The sequence below is a fragment of the Eurosta solidaginis genome, chromosome 2, assembly GCF_040869045.1.
Source record: "Eurosta solidaginis isolate ZX-2024a chromosome 2, ASM4086904v1, whole genome shotgun sequence".
Lineage (NCBI taxonomy): Eukaryota > Metazoa > Arthropoda > Insecta > Diptera > Tephritidae > Eurosta > Eurosta solidaginis.
This window is the reverse complement of record NC_090320.1, coordinates 215,870,854-215,896,205: the sequence shown is the minus strand read 5'-3', so window position 1 is coordinate 215,896,205 and position 25,352 is coordinate 215,870,854. Positions and strand designations below refer to the sequence as shown.

At 37.9% G+C, this 25,352-nt stretch overlaps 1 protein-coding gene across 4 annotated transcripts in view; it reads right to left on the bottom strand.

The window, feature by feature from the left end:
- Window positions 1-25,352, bottom strand: part of Arpc2 (Actin-related protein 2/3 complex, subunit 2) — a 123,104-nt gene that overhangs the window by 75,285 nt on the left and 22,467 nt on the right. The window contains exon 1 of one of the 4 annotated variants that reach the window (XM_067767070.1): window positions 22,461-23,214. The exons of the other annotated variants lie outside the window; for them this stretch is intronic. Within the exon in view, the coding sequence (XP_067623171.1) occupies window positions 22,461-22,474 (14 nt within the window). The 5' untranslated portion in view covers window positions 22,475-23,214. Of the gene's footprint in view, window positions 1-22,460; window positions 23,215-25,352 lie in introns of those variants that run through there. 4 annotated transcript variants of the gene reach the window in all.

Genomic DNA, 25,352 nt, shown 5'->3' with positions numbered 1-25,352 from the left:
TATACAAATATGATTATTAGACAATAGGGGGAAAAGAAAAAAGGAAACAAGGTGACGAGATAATACAATTTCATTAGTAAGAATATAAAAACAGTTTCGGCTTACAAATCATTGTAAAAAGTGGTTAACCCATTTTTGAAGTGCCGAGCATTTCCTATTTGTCTAAGTCTTGCGGGAAGAGCGTTCCAAAGGCGTATGGAAGTAGCGAAGAATTGCCGTGCAGATGTTAGAAAACGGTATCTTATGTGCACTGATCTCCACGAATTGAGAAACGTAAGCCTCCGATATAAATAATCAGGTTCCTTTGTATATATCGCACACTAACTACAAAAGAGTCATAACTTAAAATTTTTCAAAATCGGTTTTTTTCCATAAACCAATTCACAGTACACATCTCTAACTGCCCCTTAAATTTCGTTGGCATTATTTTCTTCTTTAACTGGAAAATTACCGTTATGCCAGTTTTGGTGTTGATTGCATCGCTTGCGCTGTATCAACTAATGAGTACTATTTCTAGTTGTGTCTAGGACTTGATACCAATAACCCGTGCAATAGCAGACATTGCTCTGTCTACTTAAAACACTTAAATGTAAAAAACAAAGGCTGGGGTATTAGCAGCTAACAATCAGACCACTGGCTCACCTGGACCATGCTAATGTTGTGCAACGTAGGGTATCAAGGTACCAAAAAAGATCCACAAAGGACATCAACGATGACTTTAAATGCTTCTATTTACACATAAATAGCCTAGTAGCTAACAAATCAGAGTTGGAAGTGTTGGCGGAAGTTCATAGACCAGGCATCATACTGTGCTCTGAAACATGTACAACCAAAGATATTCTAGACAATGAATTAGAAATAGCAACCTCTAAAATGATAAGATGTGATTCCCATAGCAGGCACACAGTAAGTATGTTAGTTTATGTACATAGTACAATTCAGGCATGCTTAACGAACGAAACGATATCATTTCGTTACGATAATCAACGCTAATAAACGAAACGAAGTCACTTCGTTTCGTTTATTAACGTTAAGATCGTCAAATTAACGTTAATTTGTCGTTCTTAACGTTAATAAACGAAACGAAATGACTTCGTTTCGTTTATTAACGTTGATTATCGTAACGAAATGATATCGTTTCGTTCGTTAAGCATGCCTGGTACAATTGATGTTAAAGTAATTTATAATGTAACAAATGAAAACGTATTGTGACGAATATTAGTGACACTAAGTGATACTCACATCACTAGTCTGATGCTAAGTAAATGAAGTCAAAACAACAATAAAGCAGACAGTCACTTGTATCTACGTAAACGAATCAATCATTATGTCTACACATACATATATACGTACACGCAGCGGAGAAGCAGCGCACAACCACATGCATATATCTGAGATGCTCCCGAAAGTATGCAATGAGAGAAGCTATAAAATCGTGCATCTGTGAGTAAGTTTATAGCTGATAACTAACTAGTAAGTTCTGGAAATAGAAGCGCCTAGAAATATGCCGGAGATGAAACCGGACAGTATAAAAGGCAGGAACAGGAGAGGCACGACAATCAGTTTGATTTAAGACGCTATCTGGCGAGCAATAGTAGTGTTATTCTGAAGTACTTTAATAAAGACCATTTTGCATTATTGAATAGTAGAGTTATTTATTCAACAATTTAGTGATTCGAACGTTAGCAGAACGTTGCAAATAAGAGGAATTCCAGTAAATTCGTTACAGTATAGTGCATTGTTATAAAACTGAAAAAGGTTGATAAAAAGTGGCAGATTGGAGTTCTGTACCACTCGCCAAGCACTAGTGATGCATCTTTTGAAGAATACTTAAATGAAATTCTGATTGATAAATATGAAAAATGTAACCATAATATAGTAGTCGGTGATTTTAATATTAACATGAACTGCATTTCAACATATAGTACTAAATTAAATGATATATTTGCTGTGATGGGTATGAGCCAAAAAATAGAATTTAATACGCGAATCACAGATACAAGTGAATCGAAAATTGATTTATTATTTTCAAACTCGGATGAAATTCACTGTAATAATTTGCAGGAATACAAAATATCTGATCATGAAACTATAAAATTTAATATTAAAACGTCCAATGTATAAAAGATGAGACTGACCAAGAAAATTATAGCTTGGGACAAATATAATAGTGATATAATAATAAGCATCCTTAGATCATTTAACTCCAACTTTACTGTAAACTTATCAATTGATGTAAAAGTTAAATTAATTAATAACATAATGATTCAGGCTATGGAAAGTTTAACCTACGAGAAAGAAGTGCATATCAAGTTAATGAATAAATGGTATGTACACACGCTACAAACTGGAGAGTGGGATGAATATAAAAATATAAATAGGTCATACAAAAAATTTGTCAAATTAAAAAAAATAAAGTACATGGAGAATAAAATCATTATGAATGAAAATAATGCTAAAGAAATGTGGAAATATCTCAAACAAACGGTTAACCCAACTAAAGATAACGAAGGGATAAAAGAGGTGATACTGGATGGCATACTGGTTGAAAACGAAACCGATCTGGCTAATGGTCTAAATAGATTTTTTGTAAACAGGGTGATTGAAATTAATAACATAGAAACCTGTCAAGTAGCACTAGAGGATACACAAGTCCATTCAAAATTAAAGTTTGCTTAAATCACTACGGATGATGTTATTAATATCCTAAAAGACTTTAAATATAAAATAGGTGGAAGAAAACTTCTATCCGAAGGTGTACTAAAAGATTGTATATCGTATACCGGATATTTCTATGCTCAAATAATCAATAACAGCTTAGAAGATGGTGTGGTACCTGAAATTTGGAAAACGTCAACAATAATACCTGTGGAAAAAGTTAAAAAGACAATGCAACCTGAAGAACTTAGACCCATAAATACCCTGCCAAGTGATGCTAAAATTCTCGAAGTCGTTGTTAAGAATCAGTTGGTGAATCATCTTGAAGTAAATAATATACTAGTATACCAACAGTCAGGATTTAGGAAAAAACATTCCTGTGAGACAGCGCTGAACTTGGTGATATCTGATTGGAAAGAAGAGCTAAACAACAAAAAAAATAGTTGTTTCAGTTTTCCTTGGCCTTAAAAGAGCTTTTGAAACGGTGGATAGAGAGATATTAATAAAAAAAAATGTAGCGGATTGGCATAACTGATATTGAACTTAAATGGTTCCGCAACTATTTGAAGCAGAGAAAGCAGAAAACATTTATAAATGCTGTGACGTCGGATGAATTAGAGGTACCCATAGGGTTACCTCAAGGCACAGTATTGGCACCTATACTATTTCTTATATACGTAAATGACATAGTCAATGCTATGGAAGGTTGTGAAATTAGACTTTTTGCGGATGATGCATTAATTATGATAAGTGAAAATAATATTAATATTGCACTTGCCAAAATGCAACATGAACTAAATAACTTGTATAAATGGTTGTGTGGTAATAGACTGAAACTAAATATTAATAAAACTAAATATATGATAATAACAAGGAGGAATATCAATGAGGATGATATATCCGAGCTAAAAATAAATGATGAAATCATACAAAGAGTTAACAGTATAAAATACTTAGGAATAATAATTGATAATAAACTCAAATTTGAAGATCATATAAATTATACAATTGAAAAAGTTGCTAATAAAATAGGAGTCATGCAGAGAACAACTAAATTTATTCAAAAAAAGTACAAAATAATTTTATATAAATCAATTATAGAACCGCACTACGTGTACTGCCCGTCCATTCTATTCATAATTGTCAAAGACAGTTAGTTACGGGTGAACATTCGAAGAGTGCAGACGTGCGAGCGTGCATAAGCTCACGACAATCGGCATATGAATTTCTATTTTCTATTCTTTCTTTAAACATAAATGTCAAATTCAATTACTTTTATTAAATTACATAAACATAACTCGGAACGTTTTATTATTTAATCGGGTTTTAATAGTTCAGAAGTAGGATTCGCGCGGGCCTACAAAATATTTTAGACATACGTACATACATATATGTCTACCTATCGAATGTACAAAAACGAAGTTTCTCCTCAACGCGTACAGATGTATGTACCAAAATAGAGCAACGTTCTCTGCTCAAACGAAATACTTAAAACGAAAAGCTTAACAAAAGGAGCAACGTACTTGGCTCAACGGAAAATATTTCAAACGGCACTGGCAACGGCTAGTCTTTCACAGCAAACAGCAACGTTATTGTTGTAGCGAAAGACAGTGCAAAATTCAGCGAATTAAGTCTGCTAAAGGCAAGGCAGCAACGTCACATGTGTATATGTGTGTACAGGCCAACGACAATCAACGTTACTGGTGCAAACGAAGCAGTAAAGCGAACATACACATAAACACTACTCAACGTTTTAAACGGCGCAAATCAACGCTAACGCAGAGACGGCGCAGCTATCTAGCTTTACAGGAATTGGACAACGGCAGCAGACGCTATGCAGAATTGTTCTGCCTAACGGGAAAACAAACGAAAGTTGTTGTTGGCATGCTTGATTGGGGTCGAAGTGGAAAAATACTGGAGTGGCAAGCAGACAGCGACAAGAACGGACAGTTTTTGGCAAGCAACGGCGACGAAAGGAAGCAAAAGTTAATTGCTTAAGCAACGGCTTGTAAAATAAAGGGAAAAAACTGAAGCAAAAGTCACCATGCAAATAAAAATAGAATCTTTAACCGTGGCACAAATAAATAAACTATTGCGAAACGCAAATATTTCAGCGACAGGCAATAAAGCACACAAAGTTGCGGCATTAATTCAACATTTTGATTCTGATGAAATTGATGCCAATGAGATCGATCAGGAAGAACCTTGGGAAAGACCAATCAGTGAGTTGAGGGATATGATCACGGAATTAACAAGGTCATTGCAAACGCAAAATGCATCACGACCATCCGTTGAACCTGTTACATCCCAAGAAACAGTACGAGAATCCAATGTACAATCGACCACACAGCAGGCATCCACGTAAAAAATACAAGACATTGTTGGAATCTTACCAGAGTTTAACCCGTTGAAGAAATTAATCACTGCACAACAATTTGTAACGAAGGCTGAGCAGCTGCAACGAACATACTTATGGAGTGACAATTTGCGGCACAACAAAAGCTCGTAGGCGTAGCAAAAAGCTGGCTGGATGCTCAACCGGTGTTCCAGTCTTGGACTGATTTGGTGAGTATGCTATTGAAAGATTTTCCGTGTGTAGTAAATTCTGCGGAAATTCACAGGGAACTTGGCCGACGCAAGCGAAAATCTGGCGAGACATTGATTGAATATTACTACGAGATGTTAATGCTCGGAAGACGGGGTAATTTAGATGACGCATCTATAAACTTTTATACGATCAATGGTATAAGCGATCCACAAACAACACGTACGCTATTAGCAATGAATCTAAATACCAGCAATGAGCTGCTACAGTCACTAGAAAACTTACAAACGGTACAGTCAACAAATTCGATACAGCCAAACCCAACGTCAACGTTTAGCACTAACATGCGCAGTGGATGCTCTGAACAATCGCAAAGATCAGTGAAGTGCTTCAACTGCAATGAACATGGACATATCGCTGTTAAATGTCCGCAACCACAAAAGAAACAACGCTGTTCTAAGTGCTCGAAAGTGGGCCATGACAGCAAGGAATGTCGAGTAAACACCAAGCCAAACGTAGCAGAAATTGTGGAGTCGAAAAAACCTTCGCAAGTGCCACCTATAATTCAACACGTCACAATTGATGGTAAATCTTACGACGCATTGGTCGATACAGGCAGCGACCACTCACTAATAAGCGAACAAGTAATACCAACGATGCAATGCATCCCTGCATATAAGCGTTTTAAAGGTTTCGGAGGTTCAACTGTGGAATCTACACGAAAGGCCGACGTAAAGTTAATGATCAATAACGAAAATGTCCACGCAAACTTATACGTAGTACCGGGCAACACACTTGGGTATGACCTACTACTTGGACGAGATATTTTGTGCGGAGCCAACAAACGGCTGGTCATCGACAATGGGTCTTTACAGTTACAAGTCAAATCGAACATGTTTAAAATCAACGATCAGCTGAATGATACACAACGTAACGATATAAAGTCCATGTTACATGAGTATGAAGATTGCTTTGCGGAAGATGTGTCAACGTTGGGAAGATGTAACACTACCACTATGGAAATTAAAGTGACACAGTCGGGACCAATAGTCGGAAAACGATATCAGGTTCCACTATCGCAACAACGAGAATTAACGTCTATTTTAAACAACTTATTGGTCAACGATATAATCCGTCCAAGTACATCACCACACGCTGCATCGGCACTTTTAGTACGCAAAGCCAGCGGAGAGAGCCGAATGTGCATCGATTACAGGGCACTGAACGCCGTCACTGAACGTAAGAACTTCCCAATGCCTGTGGTCGAAGAGCAACTCTTTAAGTTAGCTGGAGGGAAATTCTTCACTACATTGGACATGACCTCTGGCTATTACCAGATTCCGATGGATGAAAGCAGCAAGAAATATACTGCCTTCCGTACTCATGATGGATTATTCGAATATAATGTCATGCCATTCGGATTAGTCAATGCCCCAATGTACTTCCAGGAAATGATCACCAAAGTAACGTCAAAATTATGTAATCGAGACCGAGTCATCAGCTACGTCGATGAGATGATAATAGCAACACCAACAGTGGACGAAGGTAAGATCGTGCTAAAAGAAGTCTTGGAGGCGATACGTCAATGTGGTCTCACACTCAGACCTTCCAAATGTAACTTCCTTTGCGAGACCGTCAAATTTCTAGGTCACAATGTAGGTGACACCGGCATAAGTCCAGGTGATGGCAAGACGAAATGCATCAACGATTTTCCCAAACCATCGAATGTCGTAGAAGTACGTCAGTTTCTGGGACTGACCGGATTCTTCAGAAAGTTTGTAGAGAAGCATAGCCACATCGCAGCACCACTAACAAAGCTGTTAAAGAAAGACGCAGTCTTCATTTGGTCAGAAGAACAAGACAGAGCGTTTGACCAGCTAAAGCAAGCAATCTCGTCTAAGCCAGTACTAGTCTTGTACGATCCAAGTAAATCACATGAGGTGCATACGGACGCCAGCCACCTTGGTTTGTCAGGCATATTGCTGCAGGAGGAAGCTGATGGTCTTAAACCAGTGTCGTTTTATAGCCGTCAGTGCAATGATGCAGAGTCACGCTATGCAAGCCATGAATTAGAAGTCCTAGCCATAGTGGAAACACTAGACAGATTCCGAATGTATCTATTAGGCACGAAGTTCACCGTAGTTACGGACTGCAATGCGATCGTGACAACAAAAGCAACGTCGAAATTACCACCACGTATAGCCAGATGGTGGCTACGCCTACAAGAATATGAATTTGAGTGTAGGCATCGTCAAGGCTCGAAGATGCAGCACGTCGACTGCTTAAGCCGTTCGCCTACCCTACCTCCATCTGAGCCGGAGACTGTAGCTGAAAGAGTTCTAGCTATAACCAGTGAAAACAGCGACGACTGGATTTATACAATGCAGATGCAGGATGAACATGTGAAAACAATTGTTACAGCTTTGAAAACAAACGGCGATGGAGCATCTCAGTTCCGGGATGACTTCATCATTCACAACGGTCGATTATATCGAATTGTCCAAGATGAGCGACGACTAGTTATTCCTCAGGCTATCAGGTGGCGTGTCACCAAATCTTGTCATGACGACGCTGGCCACTTTGGAGTCGAGAAAACATTACAACGTCTGCAAAAGTATTTTTGGTTTAGGCAAATGAGGCGATACGTAAAGTCTTATATCGCAGCTTGTCCCGAATGCTGTTTAAATAAGATTAAAGGAGGCAAACTGGAAAGTCAAATGCATCTCACCGAAGTTCTACCAATTCCATTTCGAGCAATGTATATGGATCATCTCGGACCGTTCACCAAAAGCAAACGAGGAAACCAATACGTCATTGTTTTAGTTTGTGGTTTCACCAAATACACGATATTGAAAGCGGTACGTAACACAAAGACGACACCAGTCCTATCAATGCTGCAAGAAGTTATGGCAATTTTCGGGCAGCCTTTACGGATTACCACTGACCGAGGAACTGCCTTTACATCAAAGGAATTCGAATCCTTTATGACACGCTTTGGGATTCAGCACGTCAAAACAGCTGTACGAACGCCCCGAGCAAACGGCCAGGCAGAGCGCGTCAACCGCACCATATTATCAGCAATTCGATGCTCAACAAAGACCACCAAAGATTGGGACAGCACCCTTTCCAACATCCAGTGGTGCATTAACTCGCAAAACAATAGCACAACAAAGATAAGTCCCAACGAACTTGTGTTCAATTTCGATTTACGATGCGTCAGCGATAATCGACTAATACAAGCACTAAGCGACGAAATATCCATGTCAGATGACGACGACAAACAGGAGAAGCTACAGAACGCCATACAGAATATCAGCAACGAGAGGCAAAAATGGAAGCAAAGATACGACCAAAAGCATCAGAGTCCACCAGTATACAACGAAGGACAATTGGTCGTTATTGACCATGTACCAACCGCAACAGGTGACACACACAAACTCGATCCGAAATTCAAGGGGCCTTATATTGTCACAAAACAGCTGGTTCATGATCGATACGTTGTGGAAGATCTACCCGACGCACCACGTACACAACGAAGATACTGTAATGTAGTCTCCAGCGACCATATGAAACCATGGTGCCGTTTAAGTCCAGATCTCGAAGGCGACTATAATGAAGCAAACGAAAGTACCGAGGATGAGACGTCCTAGGAGGACGAATGTCAGGAAAGGCCGAGCTGTCAAAGACAGTTAGTTACGGGTGAACATTCGAAGAGTGCAGACGTGCGAGCGTGCATAAGTTCACGACAATCGGCATATGAATTTCTATTTTCTATTCTTTCTTTAAACATAAATGTCAAATTCAATTACTTTTATTAAATTACATAAACATAACTCGGAACGTTTTATTATTTAATCGGGTTTTAATATAATATCGGATAAAGAAGTAGACAAGCTCCAAAAGCTTCAAAATAGATGCATGAGATTTATTCTTTAGAAACCTAGAGATACACGAACGGCTGACATGTTGAAGACTTTAGACTGGTTAAGTGTGAAACAAAAGATTTTTTTCCACTCCATGAAATTCATATTTAATATCAAAGATGGAAATGTACCTGAGTATTTAATTAAAAATATAGCATTAGTTGAGCAAACTCACAACATAAATACGAGGAACAAACATAATTTCAAATTGCCGTTTTTTAGAACTGAAATCGATCAACGGAATATTGTCCACAAGGGTCTAAAAAGTTACAATGATCTGCTTTTGGATATAAAAAGTTGCAACCAAATAACGTCTTTAAAACAAAATTATATAAATATTGTAAAACCTTAGCTATAAGATAAAACACTGTAATATATTCCAACTTACGAATTAGGCTTCTGGCCGTAATAAATAAATAAATAAGAACAAGTAAACAGTTTTTTACGCATAAAGCGTATTATTTTAAATTCTGACTATCCTGTTGCAAAAAAGTTTTAACTTTGTTGTGTATTAATTAAAATTGTGTCTTTTTATACGTAAAAGGTAAGTAAACTTGCTTGTATTATTGTGAAATGTGCCTTTTTTGATGAAATAATTGTGAATGTACGAGTAGTCAAATAGTCATAATTCAAAATTGCTATATATTTTGTCCGCAAACAAATAATTACACAAAAATTTCGTCAATTCATTTTATAATGAAGGTCTCCTTCTTTGTAAAACTGGATTTCAGTCTAACATAAACAGACGTTTTCACATAAACCGTCTCTCCTGAACATTTACATTTTTCAAGTTGAGACTCTTTTGTAGTTAGTGTGCGATATAATTTTGTGAAGGATAGTCAGTGTTTTACCTTTTAAAAGATTGTGAAAAGAAATATTTAGCAACCTTTCAGCGTGATGTGTGTGTGTCAAGTCTTTCAACCCAAATACATATCTAGCAATGTTATTGTAAGCAACATTAAGTTTATTCATACACACATAGTCACAATTTGAGTAAATCTCACTTCCATAAAGGAGTGGAGGTATTAGGTACGCTTTCGCTAGAAGTAGTCTAATATGCGGGTGTTATGTATGAAACGAGATGGCAGCGCCACGACAATAAATTATTTATATATACATCTGGCAACTGTGTTGCCAGAACATTCTTTATCTTCGTATTTATTACATTTTTATCTTTCAATTGATATAATTTGACGCATTAACTTTAAAATGTAACAATTAACTTATTTCATTAATTAAATAAACACTCATATATAAAAGTGGTGTCAGAAGTGTATTTAAAAATGAGCCTTACACCGGAGGATTTAAAAACAGTGTTGGATGCGCTAGAAGGAGCAATCCGAGGAGCTGTGGAGGAGGCTGCACAGAATGCTCCGGCAAATACAAACAAAAATCGTTCGGTGTCACCCAAGCCTCCACCGTTTAGTATTACGGAATACACATCAGAAGATAAATCCTCAGTACAGGATTATTTCACACGTGTAGATTGGGCATTACAGTTGAGCAAGGTTCCAGAAGCGGAACAGCACAAGTTCGTGCGTGTACACATGGGGGCAGAGCTTAATACAGCGCTAAAAATTCTTGTTAGCCCAAAAACACCAGACTCGCTAAACTACAGCGAAATAACAAATATCATCATTCGCCATTTTGATGGCTGTAGGAATAAGTATGCAGAAAGTATCAAGTTCCGGCAAAACAAACAAGAAAAGGGAGAACCGATTTGCAAGTTCGCACTTCGGTTAAGAGAAGCGGCTGTACACTGTGAGTATGGAGAATTCTTAGATAGAATGCTACTAGAGCAATTGTTGTATGGCGTAGAATCACGAGTTATTTGTAATGAAGTTATTGCAAAGAAACCAAAAAATTTTGCTGAAGCATACGAAATTGCGCATACAATCAAATTAACACAAAACGCCACAACAGACCTAAAGTTCACAGAGGTGATACAAACAAGCGAACTAACGTATAAACTGGGATACGCACCAGTTAAAACAAAAAGTAATACAAATTCGAAAAACCCGAGTGGCGAAAAACCGGTGCAGAGGGAAAAAGAGAAAGGGTCCAATTGTTACGGATGTGGGGGGCAGGCCCTAGGAAAAGACTGCAAATTTAATAATTCCAAATGCTTTGCATGTGGAAGAGTGGGCCACATCGCCAAAGGGTGCATGACCAAATTAGATCAGATTTCAGAGGATGAATGTGAATCAGTTCAAAAGCTAAACAGTGTTAATGCATGCAATGCAGTAGATAGAAAAATGATTCCTATATATATAGATGGGAAACAAATTCAGATGGAATTAAATACGGGTGCACCATGTGCAGTAATGAATTGCAAAACTTTGCGTTCGATTAAACCAAATTTTAGGTTGTTAAAGACAGATCGACGATTTACAAGCTATACGGGCCACAAAGTGAACTGCATTGGGCGGGTCGTAGTAACTGTGACAATGGGGAAAACTCCACGACGACTTAATTTGTATGTCGTTCAAGGAGATTGTGATACACTTTGCGGCCGAGAATGGATATCGCAATTCGCATGAGAAATAAACTTCACTGAACTATTTTCATCGGCTAACCGAATCAATACTATAAACTCAACAGCACCAAAACTATCAATAAACCAACAAACGCGACTGCAACATGTCATTATACGTTTTGAGGACATCTTCAGTACGACAGCTGGGAAGTTGAGTGGGCCACCTGCAAAAGTAAAGCTCAAAGCTGGAGCAACACCAGTTTTCGCGCGAGCGCGCGATGTACCGAAGGCGCTAAGAGAGGAGTATGCCCAGGAAATAGATCGTAAAATTCAGTCAGGTTTTTACAAGAGAGTGGAGCATTCAGAATGGGCCTCAACAACACACGTAGCAGCAAAAAAGAATGGGGGTATTCGCATTACCGCATGATCATCGACGAACACCTGATTCCAAAAGCAGAAGATTTGTTTAATAAAATGAAAAACGCTACAATATTTTGTCACTTAGATATAACAGATGCATATACGCATTTAACAATTGACGATGAGTTTGCGCATGTATTGACATTAAATACAGTGACGCATGGGTTAATACGACCTACTCGTGCGGTATATGGAGCAGCAAATATTCCAGCTATCTGGCAAAGAAAAATGGAGACTGTGTTACAGGGAGTCCGAAATGTTTTAAATTTGTTTGGTGATATCTTGGTGTTTGCTGAAAACTTCGAGCAGCTACTGATAGTTTTGTAAATGACACTAAATCGCATTAAATCACATGGTTTTCATTTGAACAAGTCAAAGTGTGTCTTTGCGACACCATCGGTGGAGTTCCTTGGCCACCGCATCGACGAACAGGGCGTACATAAATCCGAAAAACACATTGAAGCGGTACTAAACGCTCCCAAGCCAACGACTTTCGAAGAGTTACAGCTGTTTTTAGGAAAAACCACGTATTATAGCGCATTTATTACAGATTTGGCCACAAGTGCACGGCCATTGCGGGATATGCTGAAAAGAGAGAAATTTTACTGGACTAAGGAGGCAAACACAGCGTTTGCCCTATTGAAAGAGACGTTGGTTTCACCTCAAGTTTTGATGCCATACGACCCAACACTACCTGTACTACTGGCAACAGACGCGAGTCCAACAAGACTAGGAGCCGTGCTTTCACACCGTTTAGAGAACGGGACCGAACGACCAATTGCATACGCAAGTCGAACATTGAATGCTACAGAACAACGCTATCCACAGATTGACAAAGAGGCATTGGCAATTGTGTGGGCGGTTCAGAAATTTTTCAAATATTTATACGCGCGTCATTGGACACTAATCACCGATCATAAGCCATTGTCGCAAATATTACAACCTGACAAATCGCTTCCAGTATTATGCATAAGTAGAATGGCGAGCTACGCACACTTTTTAAGCAGATTTGATTTCGAGGTAGTGTACAAGAGCTCAAAGGCGAACGCGAATGCCGACTATCTTTCACGCGCCCACTTTCGGCCACCGAAATCATTACAAATTAAGCAGTTGCAGCAGACAGCCATGACGAATCTAGACGAATATGATGAGTTCGACCACTTCATGATTCGCCAAATCAACCAATTATCGCTAAGTTCAGAACACATAGCAAGAGAGTCCAGAAAAGATGAAGGAATGGGTAAAAAAAATAAAACTACTGGAAAATGGCCAGTGCTTGAAAAGGGCAGGGTACAAATCCCCAGAAGTCAATTATAAGTTGTCCTCCGGATGTTTGACGTTCGAACATCGTGTTGTTATTCCACCAAAATATCGGAACAAACTGCTTGACAATTTACACACGGCGCATTTAGGAATTGTTAAGATGAAAGGGGTTGCTCGCTCATTCATATACTGGCCGGGCATAGACAACGATATCGAGAATATTGCGAACCAATGTGATGCATGTGCAAGACAAGCAAACAAACCGGCAAAAAGTGAGGATCATCATTGAGAATACCCCAAGGGACCATGGGAACGTGTTCATATCGACTATGCGGGACCTTTCGAGGGAGCGATGTTGCTGGTAATCTCGGACGCATACAGTAAGTGGTTAGAAGTGAGAGTTACTAAATCATTAACAGCAACGGCGACAATTGCGTTGTTGGACGAAGTGTTTGCGGCTTACGGCGTGCCGCTACCTGTCGTTTCTGATAATGGAACAAATTTCACTTCTGCAGAATTTAATAACTTTCTGACAGCAGTTGGTGTTAAATATCACAAATATTCAGCGCCGTATCACCAAGCAACTAACGGACAAGCAGAGCGTAGCGTACAAACAGTCAAGAAAGCATTGAAAGCGATGGGTACTACGAGTAGTTCATTAAAGACAAATTTGAATGAATTTTTGAGGCAATACAAACACGCACCGCATGCAACCACAGGATCATCACCAGCACTACTTGTTGTCCAAAGCATGGGTAATAACGATGCATTTCGGCTTTTTGGCGTTAAGACATAGGCCGTTCAAATCATATTTCAAATTATTTACACACAAAACGGTACCTTCAAGGGGACAACATGTGTACAACTGCCCATCATCAGCATAAATATGGACGTTACAAAACTTAAGCACATTTGGAAAGTCATTGATGTACAAAACAAATAGCAGAGGGCCCAGAATACAGCCTTGTGGGACGCCTCTGAAAACATGTAGGAAGTCAGACTTTCTACTGTCTAATCAAATCGCCTGAGTCCTGTCGCCAAGATATGATCTAATAGGTGAAGTTGCATGACTCGAGAAATTAAATAAACTTTTCAGCTTCTTACAGAGTAGGGTGTGGTCGACAGAGTTAAAGGCTTTAGAGTGGTCAAGAAGGGTCAGAGAAATAATATCAACTCGCTCTCGAATGTTTTCTATCACAGATAGAAGTGCCGTTGTACAACTTCTCTTTGACCGGAAACCGGACTGACAGTCAGTAATGAGCTTATTGTCATGAACACACCTCGTAATCTGCCCATGCAAAAATCGTTCAACGACCTTGAAAGAAAAGGGAGTATGGCTATAGGCCGATACTCTTTATTTTGCTTACGAATTGGGATAATCTTAGCAGCTTTCCAGAATTTAGGAAAAATAACAGTGGTCAGGATAGAGTTGGCCAAATAAGTTAAATGGGGAATGATTATGGGAAGAATGATCTTTAAGAATTTGGCATTTATACAATGTTTTTGTTGTTGTTGTAGCAGTGTTTCGCCCATCCAATAGGTGCGACCGATCACAAATTGCCATCAATATCCTCTAACGGCAGTCCAAGGAAACTTGTTGTTTCAACAGGGGTGGACCATAATGAGAGGGGTGTTAGAGGCGTTGGTTCCACATTACAATTAAAGAGATGGTTGGTGTCATGTGGGGACACATTGCAAGCAGGGCATACATTTTGTTTGTCGGGGTTGATTCTGGATAGGTAAGAGTTTAACCTGTTACAGTATCCAGATCGAAGTTGAGCTAGAGTGACTCGCGTTTCCTTGGGGAGTGTGCGTTCCTCTTCCGCAAGTTTTGGGTACTGTTCTTTGAGTACTGGATTCACCGGGCAATTCCGACGCCTGTTTGTGGAGTTCACTGAGGATGTTCAATGGGGGTTGTGTTTTTTTGCTTCATAGGGCTAAGTTCTCAGGTGCCGTATTTCCTCATAATACTTTCGGAGATGACTCCTTAAGTCTCTGGGCGGTGTTGGCTTATCAATCAGATGTCTGTCGGGATGCCCAGGTTTCTGGGTATTCAACAGGAACTGTTTCGTTAGCATCTCATTTCTCTCCTTGATGGGCAGTATTCTCGCCTCATTATGTAGATGGTGTTCTGGGGACATAAGAAAAAGACAGCCCGTTGCGGTTCTGAGAGCAGTATTTTGGCAGGCCTGTAGCTACTTCCAGTGTGCAGTTTTTAGGCTTGGCGACCATGTCGGGGACGCGTAGCGTGCAATCGGCTGGCCAATTACTTTGTGAGTGGTAATGAGGGTTTCTTTGTCTTTTCGCCAAGTACTGCCAGCAAGAGATTCGAGGATTTTATTACGGCTCTGGATTTTCGGTACAATTGCGGCTGCATGCTCACCAAAATGTAGATGCTGATCGAACGTCACACCCAAGATTTTGGGGTGTAAGACAGTCGGTATCGTAGTGCCATTGACGTGGACGTTCAAAATGGTCGACATTTGGGACGTCCATGTTGTAAATAAGGTCGCCGATGATTTAGTCGGTGATAATGTCAGGTTTGGCGAGTTGAAGAAACTGGAGAGATCAAGGAGGTAACCGTTTATTTTGTTACATATCTCATTGATCTGTGGGCCTGGGCCTGTGGCCATTATTGTGCAGTCATCGGCGTAGGAAACGATAGTAACTCCTTCTGGTGGCGAAGGTAGCTTTGATATATAGAAGTTAAACAAAAGTGGGGATAGGACACCACCCTGTGGCACCCCTTATATAACTCTCCTTGGTTTAGATGTTTCGTTTCGAAATTGCACCGATGCCTGCCGTCCACCCAGATAATTTGCGGTCCACCTTTTAAGACTTGGGGGAAGGGTAGACCCTTCCAGGTCTTGCAGTAACGTGCCATGGTTGACCGTATCAAAAGCTTTTGATAGGTCTAGCGCAACGAGTACTGTTCTATGGTGGGGGTTTTGATTTAAACCGCAATTTATCTGGGTGCTAATGGCATTTAGCGCGGTGGTAGTGCTGTGTAGTTTTCTAAAGCCATGGTGACTATAATGTGTTTGTACGATATGGGTATCAAATGAAAGGTATTAATGATTATTTAAAAGGGAGTGAGCCTTAGTTCTAAAGGTGCACGCCTTTTCGAGATATCGACCAAAATGTGGACCAGGGTGATCCAGAACATCATATGTCGGTACCTCTAATTTATTTATATATGTAATACCACGAACAGTATTCCTGCCAAGATTCCAAGGGCTTTTGATTTCGCCCTGCAGAACTTTTTAATTTTGTTCTACTTAATATGGTAGGTGTCACACTGTATGGTTCCACTTTGGAACCTCTGCAAAACTGATGTGCGCTTTGCACGCGCAACGCACTTACTCCACCCAAGGCACCAAACACAGTAGCTGTAGTTTTTAGGTTTAGTTTCTTTTTATACTCAGTTGAGCAGAGCTCACAGAGTATATTAAGTTTGATTGGATAACGGTTGGTTGTACATATATAAAGGAATCGAGATAGATATAGACTTCCTATATCAAAATAATCAGGATCGAAAAAAAATTTGATTGAGCCATGTCCGTCCATCCGTCCGTAACACGATAACTTGAGTAAATTTTGAGGTATCTTGATGAAATTTGGTGTGTAGGTTCCTGAGCACTCATCTCAGATCGCTATTTAAAATGAACGATATCGGACTATAACCACGCCCACTTTTTCGATATCGAAAATTTCGAAAAACCGAAAAAGTGCGATAATTCATTACAAAAGACAGCTAAAGCGACGAAACTTGGTATATGAGTTGAACTTATGACGCAGAATAGAAAATTAGTAAAATTTTGGACAATGGGCGTGGCACCGCCCACTTTTAAAAGAAGGTAATTTAAAACTTTTGCAAGCTGTAATTTGGCAGTCGTTGAAGATATCATGATGAAATTTGGCAGGAACGTTACTCCTATTACTATATGTACACTTAATAAAAATTAGCAAAATCGGAGAAGGACCACGCCCACTTTAAAAAAAAATTTTTTTAAAGTAAAATTTTAACAAAAAATTTAATATCTTTACAGTATATAAGTAAATTATGTCAACATTCAACTCCAGTAATGATATGGAGCAACAAAATACAAAAATAAAAGAAAATTTCAAAATGGGCATGGCTCCCCCTTTTTCATTTAATTTGTCTAGGATACTTTTAACGCCATAAGTCGAACAAAAATTAACCAATCCTTTTGAAATTTGGTAGGGGCATAGATTTTATGACGATAACTGTTTTCTGTGAAAATGGGCGAAATCGGTTGATGCCACGCCCAGTTTTTTATACACAGTTGTCCGTCTGTCCTTCCGCATGGCCGTTAACACGATAACTTGAGCAAAAATCGACATATCTTTAATGAACTTAGTTCACGTGCTTACTTGAACTCACTTTATCTTGGTATGAAAAATGAACGAAATCCGACTATGACCACGCCCACTTTTTCGATATCTAAAATTACGAAAAATGAAAAAATGCCATAATTCTATACCAAATACGAAAAAAAGGATGAAACATGGTAAGGTAATTGCACTGTTTTATTGACGCGAAATATAACTTTAGAAAAAACTTTATAAAATGGTTGTGACACCTACCATATTAAGTAGAAGAAAATGAAAAAGTTCTGCAGGGCGAAATAAAAAACCCTTAAAATCTTGGCAGGTATTACATATATAAATAAATTAGCGGTATCCAACAGATGATGTTCTGGATCACCCTGGTCCACATTTTGGTCGATATCTGGAAAACGCCTTCACACCACTCCCTTTTAAAACTGTCATTAATACCTTTAATTTGATACCCATATCGTACAAACTCATTCTAGAGTCACCCCTGGTCCACCTTTATGGCGATAGATTTTATGACGATAACTGTTTTCTGTGAAAATGGGCGAAATCGGTTGATGCCACGCCCAGTTTTTTATACACAGTTGTCCGTCTGTCCTTCCGCATGGCCGTTAACACGATAACTTGAGCAAAAATCGACATATCTTTAATGAACTTAGTTCACGTGCTTACTTGAACTCACTTTATCTTGGTATGAAAAATGAACGAAATCCGACTATGACCAGGCCCACTTTTTCGATATCTAAAATTACGAAAAATGAAAAAATGCCATAATTCTACACCAAATACGAAAAAAAGGATGAAACATGGTAAGGTAATTGGACTGTTTTATTGACGCGAAATATAACTTTAGAAAAAACTTTATAAAATGGTTGTGACACCTACCATATTAAGTAGAAGAAAATGAAAAAGTTCTGCAGGGCGAAATAAAAAACCCTTAAAATCTTGGCAGGTATTACATATATAAATAAATTAGCGGTATCCAACAGATGATGTTCTGGATCACCCTGGTCCACATTTTGGTCGATATCTGGAAAACGCCTTCACACCACTCCCTTTTAAAACTGTCATTAATACCTTTAATTTGATACCCATATCGTACAAACTCATTCTAGAGTCACCCCTGGTCCACCTTTATGGCGATATCTCGAAACGGCGTCCACCTATGGAACTAAGGATTACACCCTTTTCAAATACTCATTAACGCCTTTCATTTGATACCCATATCGTACAAACATATTCTAAAATCACCCCTGGTCCACCTTTATGGCGATATCTCGAAAAGGCGAACACCTATAGAACGAAGGCCCACTCCCTTTTAAAATGACTCATTAACACCTTTCATTTGATACCCATATCGTACAAACAAAGTCTAGAGTCACCCCTGGTCCACCTTTATTGCGATACCTCGAAAAGGCGTCCACCTATAGAACTAAGGCCCACTCCCTTTTAAAATACTCATTAACTCCTTTCGTTTGATACCCATATTGCACAAACGAATTCTAGAGTCACACCTGGCCCACCTTTATGGCGATATCTCGAAACGGCGTCCACCTATGGAACTAAGGATAACTCCCTTTTAAAATACTCATTAACACCTTTCTTTTGATACCCATATTGTACAAACAAATTCTAGGGTCATCCCTGGTCCACCTTTATGGCGATATCTCGAAAATGCGTCCACCTATGGAACTAAGGATTACTCCCTTTTAAAACACTCATTAACACCTTTCATTTGATACCCATATTGTACAAACAAATTCTAGGGTCACCCCTGGTCCACCTTTATGGCGATATCTCGAAACGGCGTCCACCTATGGAACTAAGGATTACTCCCTTTTAAAATACTCATTGACACCTTTCATTTGATACCCATATCGTACAAACGCGTTCTAGAGTCACCCCTGGTCAACCTTTATGGCGATATTTCGAAACGGCGTCCACCTATAGAACTAAGGCCCACTCCCTTTAAAATACTCATTAACACCTTTCGTTTGATGCCCATATTGTACAAACAAATTCTAGGGTCACCCCTGGTCCACCTTTATGGCGATGTCTCGAAACGTCGTCCACCTATGGAACTAAGGATTACTCCCTTTTAAAATACTCATTAACACCTTTTTTTTGATACCCATATTGTACAAGCAAATTCTAGGGTCACCCCTGGTCCACCTTTATGGCGATATCTCGAAACGGCGTCCACCTATGGAACTAAGGATTACTCCCTTTTAAAATACTCATTAACACCTTTCATTTGATACCCATATCGCACAAACGCGTTCTAGAGTCACCCCTGGTCAACCTTTATGGCGATATCTCGAAAAGGCATCCACCTATAGAACTAAGGCCCACTCCCTTTTAAAATACTCATTAACACCATTCGTTTGATGCCCATATTGTACAAACAAATTCTAGGGTCATCCCTGGTCCACCTTTGTGGCGATATCTCGAAACGGCGTCCACCTATGGAACTAAGGATTACTCCCTTTTAAAATACTCATTAACACCTTTCATTTGATACCCATATCGTACAAACGCATTCTAGAGTCAACCCTGATCCACCTTTATGGCTATATCCCTAAATGGCGTCCACCTATAGAACTATGGCCCACTCCCTCATAAAATACTCTTTAATGCCTTTCACTTGATACACATTCCAGGGTTTCCCTCGTTTCATTTTCCTACATGGTTATTTTCCCTTGTGTTGTCACCATAGCTCTCAACTGAGTATGTAATGTTCGGTTACACCCGAACTTAACCTTCCTTACTTGTTTTATTTAATACAGTTGCGTATAGTAAAATGTCTTTTAATTATTTTACACTTGTTTTTATTAATTAACTTTAGTTGGTACAACTCGATTTATTTTAGGTGTTTGCCACTGTTCGTGTTTTCTTTCCTTCTCCAAATTTTATAATGGCCGGCCTTTTTCTGCCGAGCCGAATTGCTCTGTTTCCAAGTTGTTCCAACACCTGTAGTCCGTTCACAGTAGACAACGGGTGTTGCAGCAATTTGGAAACAGGGTGCCATTTTTATTATTTGTTAAGGGTGCTGTTACATCATCCCCCTTTGGGAAAAAAGGTTGAAGTCGACAAGTTGATTAAGCTTGGCGGTTTCAACTTTTTTTTTGCTGGTATGAGTTTTAAATACCTTTCGATTGAAAATGAAAAAAAAAAATTTGGACTCTTGTGGCAGATATACTTAACTTAACTTAGTTAATATAATTATTTACATTTGTATTTTAGCCTACATATTTACGTATATGAATATTTGTAGTTCTTGTTTGTGTTTTTTTTTTTTTGTAAGTTATCTTAGTTAATTCAATTAATTGCATTGGTGTTAGTCTATTTAAATATAAGGTAACTATTTTACTCTATTAAAATTTTATTAGTGCAATGTTTTGTTTTTGTATTTTCGTATGCACAATATTTCTTCTTGTTTTAGATTAGTTATTTCATTTTTGTACAATTTTCTTCTTATTTTAGGTATTGTGTGTTAAATATTTTGATGTTACACAAAAAAAAATTTAATTTAAAAATATGATTATCTTTATACGGTTTTTATACGGTAATATAAAATGTTACTTTACTTTTATGTCTATTTTCGTGTACTTCTTTTTCTTTGTTTTTAGTTTCATCGAAAATAGTTACATTAGGTTCGTTAATTTTCGTTATAATAAACGGACCTTGATAAATATTTTCGTGTTTATGATGTGGTTCATTCTGTAAAAGTACTTTATCTCCGATTTTGACAACTAACGGACGTGCCGTTTTATCATACAGATTTTTACTTTGTAATTTATTTTTATTAATTAGGTTTTTGCCATTTTGTGCGTTTTCTGCATTCTATACTAAACTTCTTTGGCATAGTTTTCGACATTATAGATCGGGTTAATTTTTTCTTTACTTAATTCATTCGGCAAAGTTGCCTTTTTCCCAAAAATTAACTCGAAAGGAGAAAACTGAGTTCGACTCCCACTCCCGGGAGAAAAGGCTTTGAAGAGATTTACAAGGTATAATCGAAACAGCTGTCGCCTTGTCCGTCCTGATGTCACGTTGTTTAAATTTTTCCCAAATTATTAAATAAAAGAGAAAACTGATTGTCGAAAACTGTGCTACTCGTATTGTATTGTGTAGGAAAGTAAAGTATTTTAAATAAACATCCCAATCAGAAAAAACATCTTTTAAATATGCACGTAAGTATTTATTAAAAACTCTATGATTACGTTCAATTGTGCCAACAGTTTCGTGATGGTATGCAGTTGAAAAATTATGTTTAGTATGTAAAAGTTTAGTTAATTCTTCGAATAATTCATTTTTATATTCTGTACCTAAATCTGATTTTATGGCATTCATTATGCCGTATGTTAAAATGAATCCTTCAAAAATTGCTGAAGCGATTGGTTTTGCCGATTTGTGTGGCACAGCGACTGTTACCAGGTATTTAGTCATGTCGCAAATCATGGTAAGTGCGAACTTGTTACCATATTTGGACTCAGGTAGGGGTCCTATTGTGTCGATTACTAGTATATCGAATGGTTTGCAATGGGTTGGTGTTAAAACAAGTTTTTCTTTTTTATTATGTTGTTTGGGCCAATTTATAAATGATTGGTTTGCTAAAATGAGCATTTGTGGCCATAACTTGAAACAGGGTATATTTGTTGTTCCCGACGCGTTTCGACGTTTACCTTACGTCTTCTTCTTTGGGGATATATTTAATGTTAAATATATAAAATTAAATACATTAAACATTATACATTAGATTATCTAACAATAAACATGAAACTGACACATCATTTAACATTTCTTTGCTACTTACATTAATATTAACATTAATAATTATTTGTTCAAGTACTAATACAAGTTGTTGCACAACATTATTCACACATTAAATGACGTTTGTTTATTTTTTTAACATTCTATTGCATCTCTGTACAACAGCTGAGTAGACGCTGCTTATATTGTCAAAATCTTCTTTGAAGTTCATCGCGTTTTGTAATTGTTGTTGAATGCGTATACTTTCCAGCGTCAGCCTCGTTTTCTCTCTCCGTTCAATGTCTAAAATTTCAACATTTGAGAAATCCGCTACGTGATTGCTCTTTGTTAGGTGTTGTGCTAGCCCGGTCGACGTTTTTTTGTTTTCTGCATCTTTCTTATGTTCATTAATTCTTATACCTAGTTGTCGTTTTGTTGTACCGATGTAACATTTGTTACATTTTTCATTTTCGTTAGCATTGCAAGTTATTTCGTAAACAACATCGGTTTGTTGTTCTTTTTTAATTGAGTCTTTTGTTCTAGTGAAAATTTTTTTGAGCGTGTTGTTTGGTTTATGCGCGTAATTAATGTTTTTGTTATTTATTGTTTTATGTAATATTTCATTATCTGTAAGGCCCGGGATGTAAGTTACGCCGATATATTTCTTGTTCGTATTATCTTGTTGTGTGTTGTTATCTTTTTGGTGAACTCTGTTCACAGTATTTTGGATTAGTCTATCCGTAAGAGAACTTGGATAGCTATTGTTATATAGAATTTCTTTTATCTTTTTAATGTTATCCGTCCAGAAATCTTCATTGCTAAGTAATATTACTTTTCTTATTAAATTCGTTGTTGTGCTGATTTTTTGTTTCCATGGATGGTTTGAGTGGTAATTTATTAATCGTCCCGAGGCAACGGATTTTGCGTACCAATTCATTAGTAAATTTTTATTTTTTCTACTTACTTCTACATCTAGGAAGGCTAATTTATTGTCTTTTTCCATTTCAATCGTGAATTTTATACTCGTGAGTTGAGAATTTAATGTGTTTAATATTTCTTCCGCGTCTTTAGATTTAATTATTGCGAATACATCATCTACATACTTGTTGGTGTATTTGATGTATGTATATGTCCTTTTTCTTTAATTCAGCTATGCTGTCGTCAAGGATTTTGTCTAGTACTATATCTGCTATATTCGGAGATAGTGGATTTCCCATCGGCATCCCGTAGGTTTGTTGATACAATTTTGAATTGTACATGAAATAATTGTTTTCTCGCAGGCAAAATTCTAGTATGGTTTGGAATTCTTTCTTTGAAATATTTGTATGTCTTTCCAACTGCGTCCATTTTTTCATTATCGTCTGTATTGCTATGTGTGTGGGAATGTTTGTAAAAAGTGAAATTACGTCAAATGATATAAGTATTTCGTCATCATCAATATTAATATTTTACAATCTTTCTTTTAATTGGAACGCATTTTTTACATTATAATCATCAGATATTATGTTTTTCAGTATGGCACCGGTATGTTTAGCTAACCTATAGCAAGGTACTTTCGTAGATGATGATATCGGCCTCAGTGGCATGTTGTCCTTGTGGATTTTCGGTAGACCGTATAATCTGGGCGCGACAGCCGTAGTACATAATAATTGAAATTTTTTTCTTGCATTAATTTGATTTTGTTTGTATAGCTCGTTAACGATGGTATTGTTTTTCCACAAATGCACATTTTAGCAAACCAAGTTTTTCTTTTGTTTTAGGTTTAACCTTGTTTAAAAGACAATCCTTACAACTTTTGATATATTTCGATATATCGCGAGTCATATCTTTCCAATAAAATTTTGTTCGCAGTTTTGCATAAAGTCTTTTCATTCCGCAATGTGATGCCACGCCCAGTTTTTATACACGGTTGTCCGTCTGTCCTTCCGCATGGCCGTTAACACGATAACTTGAGCAAAAATCGACATATCTTTAATGAACTTAGTTCACGTGCTTACTTGAACTCACTTTATCTTGGTATGAAAAATGAACGAAATCCGACTATGACCACGCCCACTTTTTCGATATCGAAAATTACGAAAAATGAAAAAATGCCATAATTCTATACCAAATACGAAAAAAAAGATGAAACATGGTAAGGTAATTGGACTGTTTTATTGACGCGAAATATAACTTTAGAAAAAACTTTATAAAATGGTTGTGACACCTACCATATTAAGTAGAAGAAAATGAAAAAGTTCTGCAGGGCGAAATAAAAAACCCTTAAAATCTTGGCAGGTATTACATATATAAATAAATTAGCGGTATCCAACAGATGATGTTCTGGGTCACCCTGGTCCACATTTTGGTCGATATCTGGAAAACGCCTTCACACCACTCCCTTTTAAAACTGTCATTAATACCTTTAATTTGATACCCATATCGTACAAACTCATTCTAGAGTCACCCCTGGTCCACCTTTATGGCGATATCTCGAAACGGCGTCCACCTATGGAACTAAGGATTACACCCTTTTCAAATACTCATTAACGCCTTTCATTTGATACCCATATCGTACAAACATATTCTAAAATCACCCCTGGTCCACCTTTATGACGATATATCGAAAAGGCAAACACCTATAGAACGAAGGCCCACTCCCTTTTAAAATGACTCATTAACACCTTTCATTTGATACCCATATCGTACAAACAAAGTCTAGAGTCACCCCTGGTCCACCTTTATTGCGATACCTCGAAAAGGCGTCCACCTATAAAACTAAGGCCCACTCCCTTTTAAAATACTCATTAACTCCTTTCGTTTGATACCCATATTGCACAAACGAATTCTAGAGTCACACCTGGCCCATCTTTATGGCGATATCTCGAAACGGCGTCCACCTATGGAACTAAGGATAACTCCCTTTTAAAATACTCATTAACACCTTTCTTTTGATACCCATATTGTACAAACAAAT